General features: G+C 49.2%; 1 protein-coding gene across 3 annotated transcripts in view; it reads right to left on the bottom strand.

Annotated features, from left to right (window-relative positions):
- Positions 1-816: 816 nt before the first annotated feature.
- Positions 817-17,447, bottom strand: part of btaf1 (BTAF1 RNA polymerase II, B-TFIID transcription factor-associated) — a 117,714-nt gene continuing 101,083 nt past the window's right edge. For all 3 annotated transcript variants that reach the window (XM_068002437.1, XM_068002439.1, XM_068002438.1), the window contains 5 exons: positions 12,334-12,486; positions 11,687-11,898; positions 8,446-8,605; positions 3,571-3,741; positions 817-1,571 (listed from right to left, as the gene is read on the bottom strand). In XM_068002437.1, the coding sequence (XP_067858538.1) occupies positions 1,431-1,571; positions 3,571-3,741; positions 8,446-8,605; positions 11,687-11,898; positions 12,334-12,486 (837 nt within the window). In that variant the 3' untranslated portion in view covers positions 817-1,430. The remainder of the gene's footprint in view (positions 1,572-3,570; positions 3,742-8,445; positions 8,606-11,686; positions 11,899-12,333; positions 12,487-17,447) is intronic.

The following is a 17,447-nucleotide window of genomic DNA, read 5'->3' as shown; positions in this document are numbered from 1 at the left end:
CTTCAAAATCTATCTTTCATCTTCTTTCAGTCAAATTTTCTAACTGTCCTACTGCTTGGAATTACATGTGAAGAATATTTATTATATTCAATCTGCATGTTGTTTTTGCCTGATTTACAAAACTTTTCATATCGACACCCTCACATTGCCAAATACAAAGATTTAAAGAAAGCAAGAATACTTTAAGATTGTTCTCTACAGAGACAAAGATACACTAGAAACAGCTACAAAAGTGACACTAAACATATATACCATTAACTCTTAAGTTCACATGCATTTCTATCATTGTGAAATGCCTAAAAGGCTTCACAGTGACCTCTAGTTAAATCCAGATTAAACTGGTGCACTGGCTCATTGTTTATGTAGAGAATGGTGTAGCCAGTGAATAAGGCATAAATGAGGCTTCAGCGCAACATTTTTATACCGTGCTAGTTCATTACCCGTGCCGTTGCACACAAGAAATCAAAACCAAGTGTTTAAAGTAAACCCAAGCACAAAGTCATCTGTTTAAAATCTACATTTATCTGCAAGTGAAGTACAGATGTAATTCAATTCCTATATTAATAAATTTAACAAAGAAATAGAGAAAAACTTAAAATAAGCTGGAGTTGTAATATTCCTGAAATATCGATCAATTCTACCATTATAAATTTAATCTGATTTTTCAATGGTTCCTCCAAATTATTTAATATAGATATCCGCATACCATAAAGTATTGCAATTGTCAATGTACTCCCATTGCTCAATTATGAATAATACATGTGAACGATGTAGATACTGAAGAGTGATCAACACATTCAAAATTCATGCAATTAGGTCTTTCAACTGAATTTTATTTTCGATCCAAGGAATGCCATGGATTATAATACTCAATTTCAGAAGTTTTTTTTAAACCCAAGTACAAAGTTATTTCTATTTAACATCTACAATTATCATAGATCTGCAAGTAAATTGAAAGCCATCACTAATATGCAGCAAAGAATCAGTCAATTTCCACTATGGAAAAAGTGGAGGAGGTCTGTGTTTTAAATCAAATTCTGGTTGTGCACTCGTGTACAGCAAGTTACTGTATCATACATATGTCACATAATGGCATAAATTTCCTTAACTATAGGAAAATGTTTTCCTCAAGAACAAGTTCTTTGTTTCCTAAGACATCAAAAAATGTTGCTTCAAGTATATCTGCTCTGAATAAATGTCTAAATGTAAAATTGTAAAACAGTGCAAATAACTAAGCCAGGATAACTATTTGCTCTACTTCTTTCTGAACCAATGGTTTTTGAAATATCCATTATATACCCGCTCTTTTCAAATGCCTGTATTTACACATTATTCTCAGCAATTCACTATGCATCTCTGAAACTTGCTGAATATCAGCAGAACAATCCTGTGACAGTGACATGGCTCAGCTGCGATTACGTAAGTACATTTTACTTCAGCGAATGCATGAAATTATCCAAGTTATATTCTGTGTCATATTGTTGCTGATCCCAAAGTTCTCCAAGGTTTTCCAAAATTGCTTTCATAGATGATTTCTCAGTGGAACCAGATCCCTTATCTTCTTGGCCATCCTTAAAAATACATTAAAAAAAAAGTGTAATCACAAATGGAGATAACTTGTTAAAACAAATTACACATCAACTCTATCATAAGCAACAACCAGAAAATAGCCCAGTTCTTTAATCAAGTAGCAATAGGTCAAGGTTCCTCCTATAACAGCATACGACAGTTTTGCCTTCAGGGAGTGCTATTGACCACAGACAAACATTTCGATGGGATTTACAGTTATGTGTTCCGATCTCTGGAGATCCAATAATACAAACCCAAATTTTCACGGGCTTTGTGTTCTGCCATTGGATTAAGTGCCTCCTTCTGTTCTCCTCAATGCACAAAGACACTTTGTGCCCTTGTCTTATACTATTACATAAAACAGCATTGGCACCGCATTGTTTCAGATCTCCTCTGACTGCTTTAAAAAGAGAACTTGTTGGAGGGGTTCAGGTTAATGTATTGACGCTGCCATTAATTCAGATCTATGCGTAACACACAACTGTGTCGTGACATGATTTTCAAGCCCCATCTGAAACGGCCTCCAATGAATCTACAGCAAAAGTGGTACAGACGTCATGGATCTCTGGATGAACATTGCTCTCTCAAGACCCGAACATAAAAGGTAAAAATGCTATAAAGAAGTCCCATTTATATTGAAGGCCTTTTCTTCATAACAGAAAAAAAACATTAAAGCTCAAAATTTCTCATGATCTTTTATCTAAATGTAAACTATTACTAACAAATTTCCATCCATGGTCATTTGGTATCTAATTTAGATCATATCATACTGGTTTATTTTAAGTGCCTGTGGCTTTAATCCTTCTAGTCAGTGAACATTTAAGAAAAGCTGTTACTTTGATTTGCTGAAGGTGGTGATAAAATGTCAAAAAACACACATATAAAACATTGTGAACCGCCATCAGATTGGGGTCTTTAGCATATCTCAGGAAGTTGAATGCTGGTGTTACACAAGACTTGTAGAATCATCATCCAGGGTTCTATTCCTTCCTTACCTCACATCATATAAAAATTGAAGGAGAAGGCAAATCTGGATACTCTTTTTTGTTCAAAGTGTACTCTCCATTGCATTTTGAAAAAATATATTGCCACTAAAATACTTTTGAGTTGTCATTTTCTCACCTCCATGGAAGACCCATGAGGCCATATCTCTTCACTCTAGCGATGTCCAAAATGGGAAGCCTCTTTATGCATTAGAGTAGGTCCATTGCTTGGACAAGCCTGAACACCAATCGGGTACTGCTGGACCACCACAGAAATATGCTCTAAAGCATGTTTTGTGTTATGTAGCATTGGCAGGGGAATGGATGGCTCCGGCTGATCTAAAGGTGCAGCCCCTCAAAGGAGCTGCTTCTGTACTTTACTGGGCTATGTGGAACATTTTCGCCAAACAGGTCAGTAGTGGTTAGATTATCTACTGCATGCACAAATCATCAGTTAGTTCAATAACGAAATAGAAACTTAAATTTGCTAGCAAAAATTAAAATTCTGCATGAATGTGCTGAGCACCTGAATTCCAAAGACAGAAACTGAAAGCATGAAACGAGCATGTGGATAACAGAGTGCTCCAGCAAGACTCAAAGCAATTGTTCACTGCATCTCCAAAACTAGGTAATATTTTGCTGCAATTTGTTTCTTAGGGTTAAGTGCACACAAGCTGCAGGCAGGTCTGAAGTTGCTTCTGTTTCCTATGGAGCTGCTCCATGATGCACAGGGAACTTCTGGCCAGTGACACCACTGGAGCAGCCTAGCAGAGGGACAGAGCTGACTCAACGGGTCCCCATGCAAGCAGTAAAATTCATGTTTTTATTAAGATGCCAAAAGAATTCTGGTGTGTACATATAGTTTCTTCTATTTAAAAAAAAGGAGGGAGAACTTCAAAAAGGATATTTCCTTCAGACTTTCTTTCCCCATTAAATGTTATGTTCAATTTAATGGGTGTAAACAACACATTCTGTGCATGGCCAAAAGCAAGAACAATTTAATATTTTTCTACTTTACCTTGTCAAGAGTGAATAAATCCAGAAGCTGGTCTGTCCCCATGCTCTGGAAACTTGCATTCTCCTGGCTAATGACAGTATTTGCAATGCTCATTTTAAACTTCTGTAATCCCATGATTTTTTCTTCTAATGTTCCTCTTGTTATTAATCGGTAAACATTGACAACTCGTTTCTGGAAAATAAAGAAAAAATGTTTAAATATTCAAATAAACTACTTTTCACTCAGGTTCCTGGGCTGCTAGAGCCTGCACCAGTTTACCAGTTTTTCATCCTTCCATTTCTGCTTTCCTTATACCTTTCGCCCCCACCCCCCACTATTCAAAACTTATCTCAAATGTCTAATTTCTCTCATTATGCCTCATATTGTCTCATGTTTATATCACTTCAGCCGCTAAGGTAATCCCTGTTTTCCATTTAAACACTTTACAGGTTATTCTATTTCTTCTCTCTTGCATGTGTTTATCACCATGTGTTTTGTTTCCTCCACCTTCCCTTTGTTCTATTCCTTTTAAATGCTGTTCATCTGTAATATCTTCTAATACTCATGAAGGGTCCACTCCATCTCCAACAAGAGAGAGTCTAACCATCTCCCCTTGACATTCAACGGCATTACCATCGCGGAATCCCCCACAATCAACATCCTGGGGGGGGGGGGTCACCATTGACCAGAAACTTAACTGGACCAGCCACATAAATACTGTGGCTACAAGAGCAGGTCAGAGGCTGGGTATTCTGCGGCGAGTGACTCACCTCCTGACTCCCCAAAGCCTTTCCACCATCTACAAGGCACAAGTCAGGAGCGTAATGGAATACTCTCCACTTGCCTGGATAAGTGCAGCTCCAACAACATTCAAGAAGCTCGACACCATCCAGGACAAAGCAACCTGCTTGATTGGCACCCCATCCACCACCTTAAACATTTACTCCCTTCACCACCGGCGCACCGTGGCTGCAGAGTGTACCATCCACAGGATGCACTGCAGCAACTCGCCAAGGCTTCTTTGACAGCACCTCCCAAACCAGTGACCTCCACCACCTAGAAGGACAAGGGCAGCAGGCACATGGGAACAACAACATCTGTACGTTCCCCTCCAAGTCACACACCATCCCGACTTGGAAATATATCGCCGTTCCTTCATCGTCGCTGGGTCAAAATCCTGGAACTCCCTACCTAACAGCACTGTGGGAGAACCTTCACCATACGGACTACAGCGGTTCAAGGTGGCGGCTCACGACCACCAAGGGCAATTAGGGATGGGCAATAAATGCTGACCTTGCCAGCGACGCCCACATCCCACGAATGAATAAAAAACTCCTGAAATGTTATCTTGTCTGTTCTCTCCGCAGATGCTAACTGACCTGAGTGTTTTGAGCATTTTCTGTTTTTGTTTAAGGAATATTTTGTTAAGGAGTATTTTTTTGTCAATTTTACTTGTATCCAGTCGAAAAATCAGTTGAGAAAGGTCAAAGTCAACGTGTTCAAATGAACAGGTAAGTCACAACCAACAAAGCAAATCACTTTCTAAGCCAGAATCAGCCAAGCATATGGCAACAGTCAAGCAGTAGAGTTAGGCAACATTAGCAGCTTTGGAAAAAAAATGTTATAGACCAGAGGACAAAAGTCCTCTGAAAACTCAGTATAACCATGCTGTCTTCCCAATCTGAAATATTGGTTTTGGGGCTTAGAACATTAAGACTCCTGCTTTACATTGTAAAAAATATAGTTTTATGTGGGGAACCTTGGTGGTGGTTGATTTGGTAGTGGGGAAGGAAGAGAGAAAATTGCTTTTCATTAAAAGCTCCCTCTATTCTCACCTACAAACAATGACTTCAGTTCCATCAGTCTAGGTTGGATTCCAATCCAACTCAAAATAAAGACTATAGACCAGAATTTGCTGGAGCGGGGTATCTTGTGGCGTGCCCCGTTAGTTAGACTTACAATTGCACGTTTAGGTTTTAAAATCTTTTGCCCACAAAGCTGCTGGAAGTGCGAGGTGATAATGGCACTGCGAGGATCTTGGTGAACAACAGATCAGTGTATCTCCTTAACCAATTGATTAAAGGATTGAGAAATAAACAGCAGAAGGACTGAGAAGGAGGGTGAATTAGAGTGGGTGAATTCAATGTCAAATCAGGTACAGAAAGAGAGAGAAAGGTTAGATTAAGAGAGAGAGGGGAAAAAGAGACAAAGGAAAAATGAGAAAAAGCATTAAAAAATTTAAAATCTGACATTTTTAAAATTTCCTAAAACAATTCACAACCTTAAGGAATGAGACACCACACTTATAACTGTTCACTTTCTGGGCCAGAAAGGTTGATTGGCAGTCATTAACAATTATCACACTGTTAAAAGGGTACTTACGCTGATAATTACAAGACGTAACTTTGTTTAATGGGCAATTAATGTGCAAATGCAGCAACTTTATGAAAATCACAAGGAGGTTAAGCGCGAGATGCCGTTTTCGCGAAGCTAACGGCGGAACTGCGCAAATCAGCCAGCAACTTGTTGCGATTCGCAATGCAGGGGGTTTCTCTCCCTGTCTACAAGTTGCGCATTAATAACGGCGTGAGTCATTCAAACGCCATTATTTTTTCAGCAAAATCTGACCTTTTGTTCTAACCCACTGTAGCATTCACTCAGTTAAATACTTCACTTTTGTATGCTGCTCAAACTCCTCTCCCTACTAACTTATATTGCTTGCTTTTCTGTGATCAATCCCACTTTGCTCAGCAATAAACTAGAGCCAACAGCAGCATTGTAAAAGGGACTGATGACGTTAGTACCACCTCACTTGATGATCAGAAGGGGGAAATTACACATTGTTGTAGACTGGCCTGATCAGTCAAACACATTACAGAACATTAGACTAAGTATTTAAAAATGACCTAATAAGAGGAAATCCTAATTTTGGGAATTCCTGAAATATTACTCTGCGGTTTCATCTGTAATAAGAGGAGCACTTTCAGTTAGTATGTTAGTATCGAGACATTCTCCATGTAACAGGATGATTGGCAGGTACTGCAAGGTACACCTTGCTGCTCTGCATAATTAGCCCTGGGTACTTAGTGTGGAATTAGAACAATGTTGACTACAATTAATTGATCAACCATAGGTACGCAAATGTTCATTTAAAAAAAAATGAAGGCTGAAGCGTAAGGCCGCCAGAGGTCTTAATGTGTTTCCATGCAAGGTTTCATCCAGGTTGCTCAAAACTCAAGTTCTTTTGAAGCGTTTTAATGAAAGTGCTAGGCAGCTCTAATCATGAGATTTGGAAACACGTCCTTCATAGCTCACAGTACTGGACTGTTAAAGAAAATTCATGAATTCATTAACTTGATCTCTTGTGGGTGAGTAATTATCCACCTCAAATACATTCACATAGACATAAACTCTGTGACAAAAGTAGGAATTTCTGTCTTTAGTTTTATATCATTTCAAGCAGTTAGGGAATTAAAACTCAGATTGTTCTCTTAGCCAGATATAAATCGGAAGGCAAGAGACAGCTAAGGGAAATATTCTTTTGATCTGGGATCAGTTAAGATAAAACTACTTTGATGGCTGGAGTAGATGTTTAAAATATTAATACAGGCTGGGATGTAGTTTCTGTTGTAGTCCATGTGTGAAAACCAGTTTGGAAATATTAGGTTTGTCAGACAATAATTCTCTTCACGATTCATTGCTGTTTCTTATTGAGTTAACACTATTCAAGTACTCCCCCAGCCTCCCTCTTAGAATGGTTCAAATCATTTGTTGTTAATATTTGATGAATGGGCCTGTAGCTCCTGGATCACACAGCTGCCCTTTACACTATGTTTGCTTGCTTCTAGCCTGCGAAACCTCGCCAATGCCCAAGATTCATTCATCATCACATTTACTATGAGAATTTCCTTCCTAACCTTAGGAAATATACCACCTAACTCAGGGTTTTTATTAATCTAACTTTCTTAAATTTATCAAGTATCTCTGCCATAATCAAAATCCTCTAGGATATTGGGGGTACTACAAAAGATGGATAGCAACTTAGTGGTATCCTCTTTAGCGAATACTTCTAGGAAATATTAATTTACTATTTTAACTTTTATCTTCTTCAGTTATAGCATCACATTTTATCTTTTAGAATTCTATCTTTCTAGCTATTATTTAATTGTTATGATACGGGAAGAACATTTAGTGATTTCTCAGCATCTTTTGCTATCCCCATATGATGGTTCCTTCTCGCCCTAGCAAAAACAGTGGTGGAAGCAGAATCAATAATAGGTTTTAAAAATGGATAAATATTTGGGGGATAAAAAAGGGTACGGAGAATGAACCGTGGGATAGAACTAAGTGGACAACTGTTTGAGATATACACAATGCCATTCTGTGCTATAAAATTCTGTTTTTATGATGTCCTATGGTGACTCTAATGCAAGAAAAAAAAATGGAAGAACACAAGCTTATCTAGATTAAAATCAAAAGATACACAGTTAGCATTTGTCAAGCATGTTTGAATAGGTGTACACATTCCTGTTCACTGCATTAGGTTATAGTTTAATCACTATTTTAACATCTCTTCAAAATGTGGACCCTTGTATAAGTTTATTCTCAACTTGCCTATAAATATTAATTCTCCAACTTTGGTATTATACCCCTATCACTCTGTAGTGGTGAATCTTTATGGCATTGGTATTGGGAGCATTTTGCGTAATTTGTTCCAAAGAATGTTCTCTGCAACACATTGTTACTGCACTTTGGGTAACAAAAGAAAGTAACATCTAATTAAATGCTGCAATGTTTCAAGCAATTATACAGTACCAAAATAAAAATAAATCTGAAAGCCTTCAATGTTTTATGATACAACCTAACAGCTTTAAAATTCAGTAAAGAGCACATCACCTGTCCAATACGATGAGCTCGATCCATTGCTTGCAGATCACGCATTGGGTTCCAATCATGTTCCACAAACACGACTGTATCTGCTCCAGTGAGATTAAGACCTAGGCCACCCACGTGGGTGGTTAACAGCAAGACATCTATAGAAGGGTCATTATTAAACCTAATGAAATATAAATATATAAATGTTTAATTAGAACATATAATCCAATAAGATGAATTTCATGCTACATTCAAATTCCTTGTTAAAATATTTTGCCCAATAGTAAAGTCCCATTAATTACATATAAGCTATTGGTTGACCGTTAAATGATTCATGGAACACATTCTTTCTCTTTCCTCCCCAAATTTTTAATGTTACCTTTAGATCCTAGCTTGGGTGTCATGTTTTGGGATTCACTGGCCATTTTTCCAAGAAATAATGTACCTTTTCCTACATTAAAACAGTGACTACACTGCAGAAGTACTCCAATGGCTGTGAAGCACTTCGGAAGATCCTGAGGTCATGAAAGGTTTTCTATAATTGCAAGTGTTTTATATAAAATTATACTCTATTGAAGACTTTTTAACTCTTCGATTGATTCAATCTTTATTATTTTATAAATATTTGTACGTCAGTATCGTGCTGTATTTTTTTTCTTCTGTGTAATCCTAATACTCGTAAATAAGTTTGATTTTTACAGTTTTAGCCTGAGTGACAGTGTGTTGCTTTTCTGCTAATCGGACAGGTTAGGAATGCATGGTAGGTAACCCATGCAACCTCTGGTGTGAAATAACACACTCTTTTTCTTGCACCTGCAGTACCTAACAGGAGATGTTGAGAATTATGGAAAAGGACTCCACCCCAGATAACACAGTAGCGGGAGCTAAATGGCATTCCAGAAGGCTGCTAAATGCTAATGGTGAACTGTACTGTCGCTACTGGTTTCTCTGCATTTATTCCTCAGTCCCCTCTTCTCCTGAAGGTGCTGATGTATGCTTCTACAGGCTCCAACAGTCCCTTGATACTTGACACAAGTAACCATTCTTCATGTGTAAGTCTAGGCAGTGTCATGTCATTCAACCAGATGGCATCATAGCTGACCCAGGGTTCCTCCTTACTCACTATCCACACAGAAGCAACAGGATAGGAATGGGAATCCTGATTGATCTTTCTCTTCCCTTGTCTAGGGGTGCAGAAGTCAATTGTAGCATCCACAACAACTTGCATTTATGTAGCGCCTTTAACATAGCAAAACGTCCCAGGGCACTTCACAGGTACGTTATCAAACAAAATTTGACACCAAGCCACATAATGTCTATTATGATATTAGGATAGGTGACAAAAAGCTTGGTCTAAGAGGTAGGTTTTACAGAGCATCTTAAAAGAGAGGTATAGGGGCAGAGAGGTTTAGGGAGGGAATTCCAGAGCTTAGGGCCTAGGCAGCTGAAGGCACAGCCGCCAATGGTGGAGCGATTAAAATCGGGGATACGCAAGAGGCCAGAATTGGAGTAGTGCAGAGGGCTCGTAAGGGCTGGAGGAGGTTACAGAGATAGGGAGGGGTAAGGCCATGGAGGAATTTGAAAACAAGGATGAGAATTTTGAAAGAGGCTTCACCAGACTGGGGGCCAATGTAGGTCAGCGAGCACAAGGGTGATGGGTGAACGGGACTTGATGCATTAGGATACGGGCAGCAGAGATTTGGATGAGCTCAAGTTTATGGAGGGTGGAAGATGGAGGCTGGCCAGGACAGCATTGGAATAGTCAATTCTAGAGGTAACATAGGCATGGATCAGGGTTTCAGCAGCAGACAAGGTGAGGTAGGGGTGCAGACGGGCGATGTTACGGAGGTGAAAGTAGGCGGACTTGGTGATGGAACAGATATGGGGTCGGAAGCTCATCTCAGGGTGAAATTGGACACTGGTTGTTAACGGTCTGGTTCAGCCTCAGACAGTAGTCAGGGAGAGGGATGAAGTCAGTGTCTAGGGAACGGCTGTGACCGAAGACAATGGCTTCAGTCTTCCCAATATTTAGTTGGAGAAAATTTCTGCTTATTGAGTCCTGGATGTCGGTCAAGCTGCATGTCAAATCAGAGGCAGGGGAGGGGTTGAGATAAGTGGTGGTGAGGTAGAGCAGGGTGGCGTCCGCGTACACGTGGAACCTGACATCGTGTTTTCAGATGATGTTGCCGAGGAGCAGCATGTAGATGAGAAATGGGAGGGAGCCCACAATAGATCCTTGGGGGGCTCCAGAGTTAACGGTGCGGGCGAGGGAAGAGAAGCCATTGCAGGTGATTCTCTAGCTACGACTGGATAGATAGAAATGGAACCAGGCAAGGTCAGTCCCACCCAGCTGGACGACGGAAGAGTGGCACTGGAGGAGGATGGTGTGGTCAACCGTGTCAACAGCTGCAGGCGGGTTGAGAAGGATGAGGAGGGATAGTTTACCACAGTCACATAGGATATACACAGAGTTGCGGGAAAAAGGGGCACAGATTTGGAAGGAGACAGCACATTCAATGACTTGAGAGGACAGGGAGGTTGGAGTCAAGGGTGGTTTTTTTTTTTTTTTGAGTAGTGGGGTGATGATGGCAGATTTGAAGGGGATGCGGACAGTACCTGAGGAGAGGGAACTGATAATATCAGCTAACATGGGGGCCATGAAGAGAAGTTGGGTGGTCAGCAGTTTAGTGGGAATAGGGTCAAGGGAGCAGGAGGTGGGTCTCATGGACAAGATGTGCTCAGAGAGCGCAAGAGGGGAGATAGGAGAGAAACTAGAGAAAGATACAAGTTCAGAGCTAGGGGTAGGGCAGGGGGAAATCTTAGGGGATGTTTGGCTTGGTGGGCTAGGGGAAGGTAGGGAAGCAGCAGAGGCAGCTAAATGGATGGTCTCAATCTTATCGACAAAAGTCCATGAGCTCCTGATCCTGGAATAGTGAGCAATTTTGGCAGAGTAGAGCAGGACCCAATAGTGCTTTATGTGATCCAGCCAGATCTGGTGATGAATGGCTAAACCAGTTGTCTGCCATAAACATTCAAGTCTGCAACCCTTGGACTTAAGGGATGAAGGCCCTCAGCAGTCCAGGTGCTATCATGGCCATGATCAGCTAACTCAGTATAGACCAGGGGTGGAACCTGGAATCTTCTGCTCTGTATGGCCTATTGCATCACACATTGTACTTAACCACTAAGTCATGGGAGCCCTTTACACTAAGTTGTTTGAATGATTACAATGCTTCTATCAGTTTTTAGGTATCTTACCTACCTTGCCACAATGGAATGTCTCTGGCCTGCAGGCACACTGCCATCCAGTCTTAAGTAAGTAACACTTGGCATCTGAGGTTTGAGCAAATCATGTTCTACAATGTCCAACATGCTCTTCAGTTGACAGAAAATGAGAATTCTGTGTTGAGCTACAACCGACTCAGTACCATTTTCTGAGGCTCCACTATTGCCAAGTCCACAGTCAAGCAACAACTACGAAAGAAAAATTAATTATAGGATGTATTTTTTTTTTACCCTGCCACAGAATTAGTCATTTCAAAAGAGTATGAATTCAAGGTGTAAAATTGAACAAAAGCAGAATGCGATGGTAACACAGCTCAACTTTCAGTCTTTCAAACTTATCTGCCTTCATAAAGTATATTCCTCTGGTCCTGGTCTTTGGCTAGGTTTCTAGATAAAACATTGCATGACAGCACGAATATTGAGAAAGACAAGAACAAGTAGCAGACTTAGTGCTGCCTTTAGAAGTGTGTGTGCATGCAAGCTTTTAAATATTACTAAAATATTTTTAAGGGCTACTAGTGTAATATAAAAGTACTGCAAATTGGTTGAGACTGATAATCATCTCCAAGCACAATGCAATATAAGTACAAAGGAAAAGACAGTGTACAAAATTTCAAGCAATACCTGCTTTAAAGCAGAGAGCTTTGGAGCATGCTGAATGTCATGAAGAGATGAATTTTGAGCAGCAAGCTGGTCTATAATATGCTGGAATTCCGGATGTTGTGAAGTCAGTACCAGTGCTGGATGATTGCAGAGTTTCCTCAAGTACTGTAAAGCCTAGAAACACAGTATCAATTCAAATAAGCTATCTGGTTTTCTATGACTGCTTACAGAATCAAAACAGTCATCAGAATATTCATGTAGTCCTTTGCCTTTTACATTTCACTGAATATTTTCTCTTACTAAAGTTTTATATGCGCCGGACACATCTGTGCTTACAGGAAGGTCACATCACATTATAGTTAGTTTTAAGCTGTAGAATATGTATATGGTATGTATACTTACCTTTATACTTTCCTTTCAGTCTTCTTGCTGGGTGGCACAATGGAATTACATATCACAGTGCCACCTGCTTCATGAAAAGTCATCCCCCAATTCTCACATGCCTCATTGCCACTTCAGCGGTCTGTCCTTACCTTGGTGCTTGCTCCTACCCTGCTATCTTGAGCCTCAACCAATATGTTTTCTGCCTCATTTCCCCTCCCCGCCATAGACGTGCTGCCACCTCTTCACAGGTTTCCCATACAACTGAGCTGGGAAACTGCCCATTTAGTTTATGAAAGAGTGCATTGTTATAACGTACTGTCAACAGCTAACCTTGGAGGGTGGGGAGAGAGACAGAAGACTTTACAAAGGTGGGACGAAGGAGGGGACAGGAGGCAAAAGGGAAGATCAAGGAAGGGACGAGGTGCAGGGAGGGGAAGAAGAGGCAGCAAAGGTTGAGGAGAGGACAGCGCGTGAAAGAACAAGATAAAAAACCTGAACAGACTATACTCAGACTATACTGATTACACATCTGTTGCAGCTTTTGAATTATACTCAACTTCAAAAAGCATATTAAGTTGATAGAGGAGCAAAAAGTGTCTTTCACAATCCTAATTTGAGTTCTTCAAAAAAAAAATCAAATGAGTTGAATCTAAAAAGCAAGCAAAACCTCTAATAATTATCTGTGTAAACATTCGAATGCTGGCATGAGAGAGGGGCAGGGAGAGAGAGAGAGAGAGAGACACACACACACACACAGGGGCAGGGATAGAAACACACACACGGAGGAATGAGGGAGACGGGGGGGGGGGGGGAGCGAGAGCGAGGGAGACGGGGGGGGGGCGAGCGAGAGCGAGGGAGACGGAGGGGGGGCGAGCGAGAGCGAGGGAGACGGAGGGGGGGCGAGCGAGAGCGAGGGAGACGGAGGGGGGGGCGAGCGAGAGCGAGGGAGACGGAGGGGGGGGCGAGCGAGAGCGAGGGAGACGGAGGGGGGGCGAGCGAGAGCGAGGAGACGGAGGGGGGGCGAGCGAGAGCGAGGGAGACGGAGGGGGGCGAGCGAGAGCGAGGGAGACGGAGGGGGGGCGAGCGAGAGCGAGGGAGACGGAGGGGGGATGGCGAGCGAGAGCGAGGGAGACGGAGGGGGGGCGAGCGAGAGCGAGGGAGACGGAGGGGGGGCGAGCGAGAGCGAGGGAGACGGAGGGGGGGCGAGCGAGAGCGAGGGAGACGGAGGGGGGCGAGCGAGAGCGAGGGAGACGGAGGGGGGGCGAGCGAGAGCGAGGGAGACGGAGGGGGGGCGAGCGAGAGCGAGGGAGACGGAGGGGGGGCGAGCGAGAGCGAGGGAGACGGAGGGGGGGCGAGCGAGAGCGAGGGAGACGGAGGGGGGGCGAGCGAGAGCGAGGGAGACGGAGGGGGGGCGAGCGAGAGCGAGGAGACGGAGGGGGGGCGAGCGAGAGCGAGGGAGACGGAGGGGGGGCGAGCGAGAGCGAGGGAGACGGAGGGGGGGCGAGCGAGAGCGAGGGAGACGGAGGGGGGGCGAGCGAGAGCGAGGGAGACGGAGGGGGGGCGAGCGAGAGCGAGGGAGACGGAAGGGGGGCGAGCGAGAGCGAGGGAGACGGGGGGGGGGGGGCGAGCGAGAGCGAGGGAGACGGGGGGGGGGCGAGCGAGAGCGAGGGAGACGGGGGGGGGGGCGAGCGAGAGCGAGGGAGACGGGGGGGGGCGAGCGAGAGCGAGGGAGACGGGGGGGGCGAGCGAGAGCGAGGGAGAGCGAGCGAGAGCGGGGGAGACGGGGGGGGGGGGGCGAGCGAGAGCGGGGGAGACGGGGGGGGGGGGGGCGAGCGAGAGCGGGGGAGACGGGGGGGGGGGCGAGCGAGAGCGAGGGAGACTGGGGGGGGGGGCGAGCGAGTGCGAGGGAGACCGGGGGGGGGGGGCGAGCGAGAGCGAGGGAGACCGGGGGGGGGGGGGGGCGAGCGGGAGCGAGGGAGACCGGGGGGGCGGGGGCGAGCGAGAGCGAGGGAGACGGGGGGGGGGGGGGGGGGGGGGGCGGGCGAGCGAGAGCGAGGGAGACGGGGGGGGGGGGGGGGGGGGGGGGGGCGGCGAGCGAGACGGGGTGTGGGGGGCGAGCGAGAGCGAGGGAGACGGGGGGGCGAGCGAGACGGGGGGGGACGAGCGAGACGGGGGGGGACGAGCGAGACGGGGGGGCGAGCGAGACGGGGGGGCGAGCGAGACGGGGGGGGGGGGGGCGAGCGAGACGGGGGGGGGGGGGGGCGAGCGAGACGGGGGGGGGGGGGGGCAAGCGAGACGGGGGGGGGGGGGGCAAGCGAGACGGGGGGGGGGGGGGCAAGCGAGACGGGGGGGGGGGGCGAGCGAGACGGGGGGGGGGGGCGAGCGAGACGGGGGGGGGGCGAGCGAGAGCGACGGGGGGGGGAGCGAGAGCGACGGGGGGGCGAGCGAGAGCGACGGGGGGGCGGAGCGAGAGCGACGGGGGGGGGGGCGAGCGAGAGCGACGGGGGGGGGGCGAGCGAGAGCGACGGGGGGGGGGCGAGCGAGAGCGACGGGGGGGGGGGGCGAGCGAGAGCGACGGGGGGGGGGGCGAGCGAGAGCGACGGGGGGGGGGGGCGAGCGGAGAGCGACGGGGGGGGGGCGAGCGAGAGCGAGGAGACGGGGGGGGGCGAGCGAGAGCGAGGGAGACGGGGGGGGCGAGCGAGAGCGAGGGAGACGGGGGGGCGAGCGAGAGCGAGGGAGACGGGGGGGCGAGCGAGAGCGAGGGAGACGGGTGGGGGGCGAGCGAGAGCGAGGGAGACGGGTGGGGGCGAGCGAGGGCGAGGGAGACGGGGGGGGGGGGGCGAGCGAGAGCGAGGGAGACGGGGGGGGGGGCGAGCGAGAGCGAGGGAGACGGGGGGGGGCGAGCGAGAGCGAGGGAGACGGGGGGGGGGGCGAGCGAGAGCGAGGGAGACGGGGGGGGGCGAGCGAGAGCGAGGGAGACGGGGGGGCGAGCGAGAGCGAGGGAGACGAGGGGGGGGCGAGCGAGAGCGAGGGAGACGGGGGGGGGGGCGGGGGGGGGCGAGCGAGAGCGAGGAGACGGGGGGGGGGGGCGAGCGAGAGCGAGGGAGCGAGGGGGGGGGGGGGGGGGCGAGCGAGACGGGGGGGGGGGGGTGGGGCGAGCGAGACGGGGGGGGGGGGGCGAGCGAGACGGGGGGGGGGGGCGAGCGAGACGGGGGGGCGGGGGGCGAGCGAGACGGGGGGGGGGGCGAGCGAGACGGGGGGGGGGAGCGAGAGCGACGGGGGGGCGAGCGAGAGCGACGGGGGGGCGAGCGAGAGCGACGGGGGGGGGGCGAGCGAGAGCGACGGGGGGGGGGGAGCGAGCGAGAGCGACGGGGGGGGGGGCGAGCGAGAGCGACGGGGGGGGCGAGCGAGAGCGAGGGAGACGGGGGGGGCGAGCGAGAGCGAGGGAGACGGGGGGGGCGAGCGAGAGCGAGGGAGACGGGGGGGGCGAGCGAGAGCGAGGGAGACGGGTGGGGGGGCGAGCGAGAGCGAGGGAGACGGGTGGGGGGGCGAGCGAGGGCGAGGGAGACGGGGGGGGGGGGGCTGGGGGCGAGCGAGAGCGAGGGAGACGGGGGGGGGGGGCGAGCGAGAGCGAGGGAGACGGGGGGGGGCGAGCGAGAGCGAGGGAGACGGGGGGGGGGGCGAGCGAGAGCGAGGGAGACGGGGGGGGCGAGCGAGAGCGAGGAGACGGGGGGGGGCGAGCGAGAGCGAGGAGACGAGGGGGGGGCGAGCGAGAGCGAGGGAGACGGGGGGGGGGCGGGGGGGGGCGAGCGAGAGCGAGGGAGACGGGGGGGGGTCGCGAGCGAGAGCGAGGGGAGACGGGGGGGGGGGGGGGGGCGAGCGAGACGGGGGGGGGGGGGGGGGCGAGCGAGACGGGGGGGGGGGCGAGCGAGACGGGGGGGGGGCGAGCGAGACGGGGGGGGGGGGGGGCGAGCGAGACGGGGGGGGGGGGCGAGCGAGACGGGGGGGGGGCGAGGGAGACGGGGGGGGGGCGAGGGAGACGGGGGGGGCGAGCGAGGAGAGCGAGGGAGACGGGGGGGCGAGCGAGAGCGAGGGAGACGGGGGGGCGAGCGAGAGCGAGGGAGACGGGGGGGGCGAGCGAGAGCGAGGGAGACGGGGGGGCGAGCGAGAGCGAGGGAGACGGGGGGGCGAGCGAGAGCGAGGGAGACGGGGGGGGCGAGCGAGAGCGAGGGAGACGGGGGGGGCGAGCGAGAGCGAGGGAGACGGGGGGGGCGAGCGAGAGCGAGGGAGACGGGGGGGGCGAGCGAGAGCGAGGGAGACGGGTGGGGGCGAGCGAGAGCGAGGGAGACGGGGGGGGGCGAGCTGAGAGCGAGGGAGACGGGGGGGCGGCGAGCGAGGGAGACGGGGGCGAGCTGAGAGCGAGGGAGACGGGGGGGGGCGAGCGAGAGCGAGGGAGACGGGGGGGGGGCGAGCGAGAGCGAGGGGAGACGGGGGGGGGGCGAGCGAGCGAGAGCGAGGGAGACGGGGGGGGGGGCGAGCGAGAGCGAGGGAGACGGGGGGGGGGAGCGAGCGAGAGCGAGGGAGACGGGGGGGGGGCGAGCGAGAGCGAGGGAGACGGGGGGGGGCGAGCGAGAGCGAGGGAGACGGGGGGGGGGCGAGCGAGAGCGAGGGAGACGGGGGGGGGGCGAGCGAGAGCGAGGGAGACGGGGGGGGGCGAGCGGAGAGCGAGGGAGACGGGGGGGGGGCGAGCG

The sequence above is a fragment of the Heptranchias perlo genome, chromosome 21 (assembly GCF_035084215.1).
Source record: "Heptranchias perlo isolate sHepPer1 chromosome 21, sHepPer1.hap1, whole genome shotgun sequence".
NCBI classification, from domain to species: Eukaryota; Metazoa; Chordata; class Chondrichthyes; order Hexanchiformes; family Hexanchidae; genus Heptranchias; species Heptranchias perlo.
The sequence above is the reverse complement of the archived record's forward strand: the minus strand, read 5'-3'. Positions and strand labels throughout refer to the sequence as shown.